This window comes from Lucilia sericata, unplaced genomic scaffold, assembly GCF_015586225.1.
Source record: "Lucilia sericata isolate MDLA Ls3-8-SP2 unplaced genomic scaffold, ASM1558622v1 Contig000040F_arrow, whole genome shotgun sequence".
Lineage (NCBI taxonomy): Eukaryota > Metazoa > Arthropoda > Insecta > Diptera > Calliphoridae > Lucilia > Lucilia sericata.
The window spans coordinates 341,401-355,403 of record NW_023994078.1 but is presented as its reverse complement, the minus strand read 5'-3'; the positions used below and the strand labels follow the sequence as shown (position 1 = coordinate 355,403).

Here is a 14,003-nt window from a genome sequence, read left to right as displayed (position 1 = left end):
ATTTTATATGATTTTTGTAGTTACAATTAATGTCGATCTAAAATGGTATTTTCAAAGATATTGCGTAATAAAATTAAAGGAATTAAAAATATAAATTTTTATGGGATCACGCACCTTAAGTCATTTCAAAAAAGTTTTTTTATTCATCCTTTAGTTATAAAATTATATATAAAACAAAACTTAACCGACACTGTCAAATAGAACTTCAACTAAAAAAGAAAAACAACTTAAAAAATTTTAATAAAGCAATAAAATACACATTTAATACTTTTATTTATTATGTTTCCTAGTTCCAACACAATGCACTGTATGAGTACGGGTCATTCTAAAACATATAATTTTTATTTTTATGGACATATTCTTAGAATATTCTAAATATGTTTCGATTTTCTTTTAAATAATAGATAAAATAATGATAAAATTTATGAAAATTTGTACAAAAATCCTTTAAAAAAAAATCGTCAAATTTAGGATAAAATTTTTAGATATCTGAGAGATTTTCGTAAGTTGATCTTCAATTATGGACTGAATTTGTTATAGCCATTAGTTTCTGAAATAAATAATTAATGTTAAATTGTATCGTAAATGAAAACATGTTTTTGATAGAGGCCTAATAGTCACAGTGTTCTAAATATACTATACTCGATTTATTGTAATTTCTATAATTTTCCCAAGAGGTGTTTTGTAGTATACCGTCTCAAAATGTTTTAAGCTAACCTTTAATAATTGTCTATTTTGACGATATAAAAATAAAATTCGGCATAAAAGTCTTTCTGATTGCAACAATAATTTTATTAATATTATTATTACTACAATACTTGTAACAGATGTAGGATATAAGATCGTCTGTCAGGTTGACAGGATACGTGATAATAAATACTCTCTTATTTTTGTACGGTTCTGTTTGATGTGAAGTTAAGTTAACAAATAAATCATTCAAATATTAAATAGACTATTTTATAATAATATATGCTGCTGAAAAGATTTCAAGTGCATATTTCAATGGCATTTTAGTATGTAAAATAAAACAGAAAAAATATTGAAACATGTCTTTTTTGGTACTCTTAACATTATTATATTTCAAAATTCTTGGTCCTCAACGACAACGGCTGATGCGGAAGACTTCATAACTTTTTCAATGGACTGTGAAGACTTAATGGACGTCAACGATCTGGTACTGGATGATACAATTTCTTGTTTCTTTGTTGATGTATATGATGAGGAACTCACCGAAGATGAAGTTTCTTGGGCTTTAGCAACTAGCGATGTAGCTGATTGTTGTTGTTGTACAACAGACGATGATGTAGTTGAAGAAACTTGTTTTACAGACGATGCACCTAAAGACGTTACAGCTGAGGAAGTTTGCGAAGATTGCTGTTCCTGTTTTTGTTGCACAATTTCGCCAATTTCATTACCCTGCTCATCCTTGAGTTTCATGGCGGAAAATTCACTTTGAAGGCTAGTAGTATTGATGCCTCTTCCATCGTCTGGTGATAGAGGGCTAGTGATTATTGGAGAAGGTGATGACGACGGTGGCGCCATCACCGTGCCATCGATGGTCATCTGATCATCATTAGAGTCTAAAATCGACAACACACTCTGTTCCCCAACCAAAGAAGATGATGACAATTTTTGGACTGATGTCGCTGACATTTCTTGAACACATTTTTTTGTAACGGATGATTTTGTTTGTTCCTTCCACTGTTAAAACACATTATTATACACATACACAATGGATTAGATACGAATCACTGAATCAAGAACAAAACATACATATAAAAATATGAACAAACAATTTTAATGACAACTTGGTTAGAAAAAATATAACAGTGTGATATGGCAATACTAGTAATAACTTGTGTTGGGTTGCCTTGTTGATAGGGGTCAGTGAATAAGGGGACTCTGTTTAATAAAGAAAAAGCACTTAGTCCAGAATTTTATTAAAATATAATACCTACAAAATGTTTCGAATAATTGATTAAACAATTATAATGCATTATATTCCAATGAAAAATTCAATGTTTTGGTTGTAATTCCAAAAATGTATTTTAATATGATAAACATTTTGTATTGGACAATTTTAAATGTCAGGAATAATACTTTCAACTTGCCATTTTTCAAACTCTATGACAAGGCGAACTCACCTTACGTGAACTCGAGCTAAACAGAAGATTGTCAAATTCCCCATGTAGAAAATAGCTCTAAAACTGATGTTTTCAATAATTGTGTGTGTATGTCTTTATTTACATGTATTTGTAGGTTTTTATATAGTATTTATAGGGATTTACTAAATGTTTCTACATACAATGTACGGATATTACTTAGCACAGAGTAGTGGCAATGAGGTGTATGAGAAAACAAATTTTCAATATGAATGATACTCGTATAGATTATTGTGCCACTTGATTAAAAACTCACATGGAATATTCAAATTATATTTTGTAGCAAAATTTCTAAAAATGAGTAATTTTTTCTTAGCGTACACAATCTTGAGTGGAAATTTAAATAACTGAAAAAAATTACAACCGATTTTTAACTTTGAACTGAAATAAATAAGTTTCCCTTTTAAAGCGTTACTTAACATACAAAACAGAGAGGAGCGGCTTAAATTTTACCAATTCAGCATGTAATTTTAGTGGATTTGATTCCCACCAGAGACAATGAAAAGGAGAGCACAATAAGACCGATAGTGGTCCAAGTTTACATGTATTTCTTCGTATCTGATGTAACATAGTATGTATGTATACCCTCCTTTCAAACTAACTAAATTAGTATTTAAGAAAAAAATGTATAAACAATTTAACTATTTGATTTGTACTAAATGGTTGATTTTGATTTGAAAATATAATAAAAAATAAACCTAAAGGCATACATATGCAATAATATTTGCATATATTTAGTATATAAGTATGTATGTTTTTATTTACATTTTCATTTCACATTATTTACAAAAACAACAAAAAGTAAATGTATATATGTACACATGTATATATATGTTTAACAAATAAAAAATAAATAAATGAGCTTAACATAATTTAAGGAAATAATATAATTTAAATATATAAAATGGATTGTTTTTTACAAGTTACAAACATTAAACACAATACATTGTTTTAATTAGATCTTTAATTAATTAGAATTTTTAAAAATTCAATTCTCGTCTTATTCGTTAACCACCAAAATTTTATCTACCGCACAATAAATAACTCTTACTGGTGATAATCGTCTAAATTATTCATACCATAAAGCAAGTAAGGCGGAAATTTTTACTGAATTTATTTTATTCAGAACTGCCTTAAGATCTTTTCCATTTCATCACTAGTATTACGAGTTTTAAAACTTTTATAATCTGCAAGTTACATTGTTGACGAAATTATTTTTTCGGATGCATTGACTCTGTCGAACTACAGGGATTTTATGGCCACACATCAAAGCACTTTAAATGAAAATACACTATTTCAACTTTTTTTGTCGAAGTTTATAACAAATATAATTTTTTTATTTTATTCATTAATGTTAGAAATCATTAGAATTTTTTGAGGACCGTAGTCCTATGAAAACTTTGTAGGGTTTATTCGAGTGATATATGTATGTATGTATGCATGCATTGTACATACATACATATGTATTTATGTAAAATACAATTTTTTGTTTTAGAATACCCATTATCTAATATCAAGAAAACTGTACAAATGACAGTCTCAGATACTTTGAAGATTTTTTATTACTCTATTAGCAACTATAAGATCTACGGACCATAATTTGGGAACAGTTGGTGTAGAATCTCTTCATCCTTTAATTTGTTATAATTTTATTAATAGTTTAAGAATACAGAAATAATTTATTGTTAATGTTGTTCTGTTGTTCATGCGTTGGATCAAAATAACATTGATATAGACTGTTTTTACAAATTACAGAATCGGTAATTTAATATTTTAAATATGAAAATTATATAAAAACCTTTTAGAAAAAATTAATTTCAATATAAACTGAAACACTTTACTAAAAATTTCGAGCATTTTCCTTTTAATTTGACCAAAAGTTAAGATTTTTAGTCAGTTAAAATAATGTTTAAAAATTATATCCTTAAAAAAATCACTGTGACAAATTATCTGTGAAATAACTTGAAAAACATTTTGAAAGTAGCTAACATTTTTGAAAAACTAAAAATTTCTATATATTTTTTTAAAATAATATGGTGGAATTTTTAAGTTTGTGCATTTATGTGAAAATAGTTTTTAATTATTTTTAAAGCAAGCATTATAGTTAGTAGCGCACAGTTTTTTGGATTGTTATCAAAATATATAAAGAAAAATAAATAATAAATTTCCAAAAAAAAAATGTATGTGTTTTGGTACAAAAAAAAAAAAAAAAAAAAAATAATATTTACATTAACTTATTTTATTTTAATACAGCTTTTTGTGATTTTAAAGAAGTGCTCAGAGAATTAGGCGACAATTAAAAAACACTAACAGTTGTATTCATAAAAACTTTTTTATACATACATATGTATGTATTTATTGACCAACGTCAAATAACTTAAAAAATCTTCAATAAACCGATGACACGTATAATTTTTTTAGGCTCGACTTTAAAAAAAATTTGTTTCTGATAAGGTCGAAAACAAAATCAAATCATGTTTATTTTCAAAATAAAATATAAAAATTATAATTTTCACATTAAACATTTTTAAGAAAAAATCCAGATAAATTTAAATTTTAAAAGTTTCCATATTTTTTGCATCAGCTGTTTACAATTTTGCATTTCCGGCTCAAGTCCGTTTTTATGTGTTAAGGTATGGAAAAATTTACAAAATCACTGAATAGTTCCTATTATTAAAATTTGTTATTAAATTTTTATTTTTCAGCTTTCTAAAACATATGGTTTTTGTTTACGCATTTAAAGTAATGATGCATACTTTCAAACAATAAAAGCGACAAACTTTCCAAATCGCGACATAGACTACATTTGTTGCGCATAAAATTTTTTGCAAATATGAACAGAGTACTTAGCTTTATGAACCACAATGCAAAATTATGAAAATCAAATACACGAATATTTTTCTAATTGGGTAGTGCTGCCAAGTTAAACAAAATAAACATAATAGCTAAAGTATATTTATTAATTGTTTATAAGTACCACAATTGTATATTTGGTTTTAAATCTAAAAAATAATTTTTTTACGAATACAACCTTAACAAGTCGGTAAAATTAATCGGAATTCGGGTCTATGATTAATCCGCCAAACAGTCTACAAGCACGTTTATTAAAGTTATTTTTTTTAATTTTCAAATTTAATTGAAAATAGTTTTTGAAATTACTATAACTTGATGTTCTGATAAACGTTCCTTAAGTCATTGAAACTTGAAAAGGTTTGGTCAGCCCTGTGCCAGCGAATAAAATGTTAAATACTAACGCTTCACAGTGGTATAGGAAAAAAAAAAGAGGGAAATAATTCGGTAACTTCTAAACGGTTAATCCGATTTTAATGAAATTTGGTATGCACAAAGAGGAGGTGTTGTCGAGTTTAGGTTTTGAATTTGGACCTTATAGGCCAACCAGGGGCCCGGCGGGGGGTCCTCAAATTAGGACACCTCGGCTATGTTAAATTTTTAAAACGATCCTATTTCTTCATTTGTGTTCCGATTTAAAAAAAATTTCGTATATAGAATCTCCTCATCGAGCACTATAAAAAATGTCGTCGTAGCAGTAAATTATCTCTTATAGTTTAGGAGATATTCGCATTTGAATATTAAAATTTTAAAATTTTTACCGTCCTTACTTTAGTTTTTTTGATAATAGCAGGTCCAAATATTTCCGATTTTCGCCATTTTTTTTTATTTGCTTAACAACAAGTTTATATACCAAGCAGTGAAAGAATTATGTAAAAATCATGACTGAGTCCAAAGTTATAGGCATTTAAATTTAAAAAATTAAAAAAAAGGCGATTTTTTGTCATTTTTTTGGGAAAAAAGTATCTTTTTCTTTTTAAGTTATCTAAAAAGTTTCTAAGAAGATGTATATAGAATTTATACTTTTTGGAAATCTGACTTTACATAAAATACGATAAATGAAACAAAACCTAAAAATTTTTGATACCGAGGGGACCAGGTCCATCCAAAAAAACCCTATTTTTTATGGAAAATTAAATTTTGAGCAAAAATTCTCAAATCGCATAGTCGATATCAAATTATAGTGACCTGTTTTATATGACCCAATAAGTTCTTAATCATTTTGTAACGGGTTTCGATAACCCCGCCCCTGGTATGGATATAATAGGCAAAAAACCAAAAAATCCCATTTTTGGGATTTTTTAAAACTTTTTTGGGAATTCCGGGATTTCTAATAAGAAAATTCGAAATTTTTATTTAATTTTGGATTTTGAGTAAAAAAATCTACCTAACTGTAAAATTTCATCAAAAAATATTCATAAATAAAATTTTTATTGCAATTTGAAAAATTTGTATCTTCGCAAAAACTGAATAAAAAACATTTTTTAATTTTTTTAAAAAAAGTATTCCGCGAATTTTTTAATTTTCAAAAATTATATACAGTTTTGAAAAATAGACAAAATTACCTTTCCATTGATATATAACATGCCTACCTAATGTTTTTTAAGTGACAAATTAATTAGGGAAAACTCAACATCTTTTAGAAAATTTACCTAGCACTATTATTTTCATCCATATATGTAACAAATTTAAGAGTTAACCTTATGGATGAAAATAATAGTGCTAGGCAAATTTTCTAAAAGATGTTGAGTTTTCCCTAATTAATTTGTCACTTAAAAACATTAGGTAGGCATGTTATATATCAATGGAAAGGTAATTTTGTCTATTTTTCAAAACTGTATATAATTTTTGAAAATTAAAAAATTCGCGGAATACTTTTTTTAAAAAAAATTAAAAAAAGTTTTTTATTCAGTTTTTGCGAAGATACAAATTTTTCTAATTGCAATAAAAATTTTATTTATGAATATTTTTTGATGAAATTTTACAGTTAGGTAGATTTTTTTACTTAAAATCCAAAATTAAATCAAAATTTCGAATTTTCTTATTAGAAATCCCGGAATTCCCAAAAAAGTTTTAAAAAATCCCAAAAATGGGATTTTTTAGTTTTTTGCCTATTATATCCATACCAGGGGCGGGGTTATCGAAACCCGTTACAAAATGATTAAGAACATATTGGGTCATATAAAACAGGTCACTATAATTTGATATCGACTATGCGATTTGAGAATTTTTGCTCAAAATTTAATTTTCCATAAAAAATAGGGTTTTTTTGGATGGACCTGGTCCCCTCGGTATCAAAAATTTTTAGGTTTTGTTTCATTTATCGTATTTTATGTAAAGTCAGCTTTCCAAAAAGTATAAATTCTATATACATCTTCTTAGAAACTTTTTAGATAACTTAAAAAGAAAAAGATACTTTTTTCCCAAAAAAATGACAAAAAATCGCCTTTTTTTAATTTTTTAAATTTAAATGCCTATAACTTTGGACTCAGTCATGATTTTTACATAATTCTTTCACTGCTTGGTATATAAACTTGTTGTTAAGCAAATAAAAAAAAATGGCGAAAATCGGAAATATTTGGACCTGCTATTATCAAAAAAACTAAAGTAAGGACGGTAAAAATTTTAAAATTTTAATATTCAAATGCGAATATCTCCTAAACTATAAGAGATAATTTACTGCTACGACGACATTTTTTATAGTGCTCGATGAGGAGATTCTATATACGAAATTTTTTTTAAATCGGAACTCAAATGAAGAGATTCCGAGGTGTCCTAATTTGAGGACCCCCCGCCGGGCCCCTGGTTGGCCTATAAGGTCCAAATTCAAAACCTAAACTCGACAACACCTCCTCTTTGTGCATACCAAATTTCATTAAAATCGGATTAACCGTTTAGAAGTTACCGAATTATTTCCCTCTTTTTTTTTTCCTATACCACTGTGCGCTTGTATTTATAAAAAAAATCTTATTTTGCTTTTAATGCACTCAATAGTTAAAGCACACTTTAGCCTTAAAAACCATTAATAAAATTGTGATATTCATAAACAAATAATAAACGTATATTAACTATTGTGCTGATTTATGTTTAAGTTGGCAGCACTGTACAATATGGCTGTCATTTTATGTGTTAGTGTTGCGTACAATTAGGATAAAATATTCGTTGATTCGGTTTTCTTAATTTCATATTTTTGTTTATAATAGATTTTTGACAATAAAAACAAACTTTTAAGAAAAATAAATATATATATGGCTTTAATAAATGTCTATTTAGTTCAGATGTATAAATATAACATATAATTTCTAATTATTATTAAAAGTATCCGAATAACGGATATTTTGCGACAAAATATACATCACTATGACACATTTTCTTATTTTTACTTATTTTCCTTGTAATTTTTGATAAATTTTTGCAAATATTGATAAATTTCTTTGATATTTGACTAATTTTAATGCCGGCGAATATATTTTGCATTAGTATAACACTAATCAATATAATTTACATGGTTAATTACTTTATGGCATTATATTTAACCAACAAACTTTGAAAAAGCCAAATCAAATGATTTTGTCCATCATTTGGTTGACAGACGGGCATTTCCAAATTGCCTAAAAATAGTGCTGGACAATTGGAATATTGTCAAATATTCATGCATTAATCCAATAATGCCTAGATTTGAGTTTTTTCCTCAAAATATAATCGTTTAAAAATTTTCTGGGCTTTTATTTACAAATGTGTAAACGTTAAAATTAGAATTTTTAGATTTTATTTTAAAAGAAACCATAATTACTTTTCGCAATCAACCTAAAATTACCGGAAAAATCTTTATCTGAGAAAAAAATTGTTAAAAATCAAGTTATTGTTGGCTTAAAGAAGGGTCGAGCCTACAATAAAATTCTTCTAATTGTCAATGGTTTATTGAAGGTGTTTTAAGCTATTTCACGTTTATAAATACGATTTTCCTGAATTTTGCCTAAAATTGTTTAATAAACCTAAAATAAGTTTTTATAAATACAGCCGTAAATCATGGCGGTGCGGATATTCCGACTTGTCACATTTTTCCCGCGCACTAATTTAAATTCTAAAAACAATATACGCCCTTATATTTGTATGTACATATACATATGTATGTAATATTTTTTTAAAACGAAATTAATTTTTTTGTGTGATAAAAACATATAAGTAGTATTTTAAGTACTTTTAATATTCACACATTAAGTAAAATTTATCATAAAATAAATTACTTGCTAGAAAAACAGCATTTAGATTTCATTATCTGAAAGCGATTGAAGACAGTTCTCAACAAATCCGTTGAATATGAATATTTTAAAATGTTACCCTTTTATTAATTTGAAAATCATATTTATGAAAAATTTAATAAATACAGATGATGTTTTTATATGAATTTAAATAACTCGTAAATCACTTAAAGATTTACAAGAATGACATAATACATATATGTATATACAAATATTCTTGGTGAAACGTCTAATGTCTATACAAAATATACATGTTTGTGTGTTAAAACAAATAAAGCAAACTTATATATAAAATGTTTATGAATTTATTATTAAACTCACCACAACTTCGGATGTTGATTCCATTATGTACAAATATATATATACAAGTTACTTATTTTCGAATACACAAACAAAAACTGAAAAAGATGAACAAAATTTAAGTATATTTTAATAAAAAAATAATTGATATTATAAGTATTTGCACTTGCTTACATTTCCACTTTTCAAACAAATTAGAAAATAAATATTAACATTCTATAATTGATAACACCGTTTTCAAACATGAAAAAATCTATATGTATGTACAAGAAACTGCGAACCATTTGCATTAACTCTGTGTACTTAGTTTTTCATAATCAGTTTTTATGCCCCTGTAAAAGGACCTTAAAGTTTAAAGGACATACTATTTCAAAAGAAGAAATTACAAATTTATATGAAAGAATTGATAATAATAATAAATTAAGCTCAGAATCTCGGCATCAGAATAATATTATTTATTTGAATTCATCGGGATTAAAAAAGAAATGGAAAGAAAGAAAATTTGTCACAAAAAAGAAGTTAAAAATGTTTCTTTTGAAAATGAAATTTTTTTAATTTAATTTCTTTTTAGATTTATTGTCTAAGTGAGTTAAATGATATAGATATAATGCACAGATTCCCAGCAATATTAACATCGTACAGTACATATACATAAATATATAATACATTCGTTTGAAATTGTGAGTCTGCAGTATGCAGAATTGCTATAAATGGACTCCAGTTTCCCATGCATATCAATTTTTATATAAAAGTGAATTTATGAATATTTGTTGGAAATTAAAGAAGGATAATCAGCCGATATTCCATAAAATAGAAAATATGAAAACTTTGTAAGGATTATTTGAGAATACCCATTAGTTAGTACAAATGAACAGGATCGGAGCACGATATTTCCCATAATAAATCATAACCAATATCAACAAATATGGATATCTGTTAAGGTATTTTCAGACTACAATACTGAGTATTAACACACTTCAAATTAAAAATATTATGAAAATAATTCGCATTTTCAAAAAATCAATCCGAAAAATACATTTTATGTTTACACTATAATATTTGTAATATTTTTTATCCAATTTTCAATTATTTATGCACTTTTCGTTCTTATTTTTAATGTATTTTACACTTTTTGTTTGTTTTTTATTGTATTTATAAAATACATACCAAATACGTTTAAAAATAAAAAGTTTTTGAATTGTTTTAAAAAATTTATGAATACCGACCGTATGCCAAAAAAATCAGTAATATTTTTGAAAATCAAATTACAAATTATATTTAGACTAGTAAATTGTATTATGATACAAACATTTTTGACAAGTATTAATACTCAGTATTGTAGTCTGAAAATACCTTTAAAAATATTAGTTATTTTATTATTTTACTACATCATAGATATGCCACTCTTATAAACATATAGTCATTTTAAAATTTGTTAACATTTAAATACATATTTTTTCAATTGCAGTTTATTTAATTTGTTGGTCAATAAACATGTACCTTCTACATAAAAAAATTAATTAAGATAAAAATATTAAACAATTGGCGCCAAATATATTACATATATACATTCATATAAGTATCCACATACGTACACGTCTACATATTTAACAATATTTAGTTATTAAAGAAAAACAAATTAAAAACTTCAATTATGTGTGAAGCGTCGGGAATTGATAAAATCAAAAACATTAGGATTCTTACTAATGCTTTGAAAATTTTCAAGTCAATTTTTTTTATTTTAGAAGTAATCGGACTATAATTATTTTCATAGATCACTAATAGTATTTTTTGTATCTGTTGTGTGATTCCTAAGCCAAAGTCAATCAGGAAGAAAAATGCTTTAAATCAGTTGAAAATTAAGTCAAGTATATATTGGTCCTAGTAAGCAACTAATTGTTCCCTTTTAATATTTGCACTTGTACATTGCCTTTTTTGTTCCTTTTGACGCAATAATTGTGTGTACATTAAGATTCTGTAACATTCAAATACAAAAAACATATTTAAATTCAAAGAGGACTAACAACCTAACTGATTATATTAAATATTAAAAATGTTTACAAAAATTATTTCGGTATGACATCACGAAGATGTTATGTTTATAAGTTCGAAATGGGAAAAAATCTAAACAAACAAATAAAATCCTGTATAGTCTATGTATGTACCTATATGTGTATATATTTGAAACTATTAACCATTATAGTCGTAAATGAGCCATATTTATTTTGTTTGTTACATCAAATCCGATGATATACACTTGGCCTCCTATTGTGCTCTTGTTTACCAATGTCTCTGGTGGGAATCAAACAGACAACCTCCGGTCTAACAGACTAGGACTATCACTACTAACATTCGGGAGGCACACAAGTGAGCAATATAAGTTTTGCCAAAAAATTGGCTTAATTTTTAGCCTGTTTACAATTAGAACTACATTGTGGTTACTACGTACAAACAAAAAAATCATCTAGTGAATGACATCGGATTTTCATGTAGCCGTAAAAAGATGTTCTCTGGGGTCTCTCTGGGGCTACTCTCAACTGTCAATGTATTCTTTCGTAAACGCAATGCTACGGATCAACCTAATAAAAAAGAATTTATGTATTTATATTTAAAAGTAAATACATACATACATGTATGTACATATGCATGTATGTATTTACGTGACTATTGTTAAATTCAATTATAAAAATATGAAAATGTACAAATCTTCTACAGAATAAAACAAGTCGAAAAAATCTTAAAGCAATAAATAAAGCAAATTGTATAAAACAAGTCAAATATGAAACATCAGATTGCATTTACGTAACATTACATTTTCTTTTTAATAACGGGTTTGAGCTTTAACAAATTCATGAATATTATTCCGAATAATATCGAGAAATTACCATTATTTCACTTTAAAAATTTCAATTTTGATGAGTTATATTTATTTTGAAATTGTAATAACACTTCATTATAAAACAATTTAAGTCCAAAATATTTTATATACAAGTTTTTTGCCAATACTAAGGCAAACAAAATCTACTGGAAATAGGAAAACTGGGGAATTTTGAACCAACCATTTCTTTAGTTCACATTTATCATACATTAATTTCATTAAATAATAAAGTTTCTTGACTAAAGTATACCAGTTTTAAATATTTTCTAATTTGTTTGAATTTGTAAATGTTATACCTATTATATATATATGTATATATTCAAAGATCGTACCTGAAATCGTGGTTGAAAATGACACTTAAAAAGTAAGTCGTAGCGTTATATTTATTACGTTTCGTTTATTATTAATAACTTTTCAACACCAAAATTTTTGTGTATTACAGTTTTCAAATATATTATAAATATGTTCTTAGCACTTTTTATTTTCTGTAGATTTCAAATATATTTCAAACAGTTGGGGAGGGCACTAATTTCAACTGTGCAATATATATGTATATCAATCTATATATATTATTATTTATATTTATTTTTTGTGTAAAATGATCACAACTCTTACTATTTTGGACTGCGCCGGCAAGCGAAAAGTTTGTGGAGCACGTCTGCGAACACACTGTGGTACAAGCACAAACAATCTAATTTTTACTGGTGTCTATTATTGGCTCAACAATCTGCTTCCGTACGAAAATGTATATGCTTAATAATAAATATATATATTTTCTGTGGTGCGTCCGTCGTATAAGAAATGTATGATATATGTATATATTAAAAATATACAAAATACACTAAATATCAATCATAAACGCACGATTTATGAACGTGACGAGTTATGGCACAGTTGGCCTAACTGACTACCATCAAATTTTGAATATTTCTTATTTATACACATTAGACCGACTCCAGGGAAAACCTGATGTTGTCACCCCTTTCATAAGATATCTTTTTTTGTTTTAAATATTTTCCAAACTTTTTTGGTTCTAGCGATGAACGTAAGTTAACCGGACACTTAAAAACACTGCTATTTTGTATTGGAAAGGCTTCTTGATACCGAATCCAATAATATATAACACATAAATATATGAAATAGATATGCCAGACTATTCGAGATAAAAACAAAAAAATTTGTACCTAAGTCTTAAATTATATCATTTTTATATTCGAATACTAGACACTGAATTGGAAACTTTGAAGTATGTACGAAAGTTCTAACAATAATCATAAAATCCCGATTCATAAAGCTATAATTTATCATTTTAAATCCTGTGCACACTATATTTATTTATATAAAAAAATATTTTAAGAGGCGAAAATTAAAAATAGTTATTAATAAATATTGGTTAGATGAGTTCAAGTGGAGCTGGATCGGACGAACGCCAATAGATATAGGTAGACAACGGGATGAAAGGTTTGTCAAGGACAACAATATCCAACACAATGCAAATACTACTATGAAGTGGCAAAGAAAATTTTGATTTATATTATATTCTAACAAATA

General features: G+C 26.4%; 1 protein-coding gene across 8 annotated transcripts in view; it reads right to left on the bottom strand.

Moving 5' to 3' along the window:
- LOC119613687 (nuclear polyadenylated RNA-binding protein 3) overlaps positions 1-13,166 on the bottom strand; it is a 71,381-nt gene extending 58,215 nt beyond the window's left edge. For 5 of the 8 annotated variants that reach the window (XM_037969713.1, XM_037969730.1, XM_037969721.1 and 2 more), the window contains exons 1-2: positions 12,785-13,159; positions 9,596-9,672 (exon numbers count right to left, since the gene is read on the bottom strand). In XM_037969713.1, coding sequence (XP_037825641.1) covers positions 9,596-9,619 — 24 coding nt within the window. In that variant the 5' untranslated portion in view covers positions 9,620-9,672; positions 12,785-13,159. Of the gene's footprint in view, positions 1-1,230; positions 1,702-9,595; positions 9,673-12,784 lie in introns of all 8 variants that reach the window. The other 3 variants (XM_037969738.1, XM_037969762.1, XM_037969771.1) reach the window with 3 other exon arrangements.
- Between the last annotated feature and the right edge of the window lie 837 nt (positions 13,167-14,003).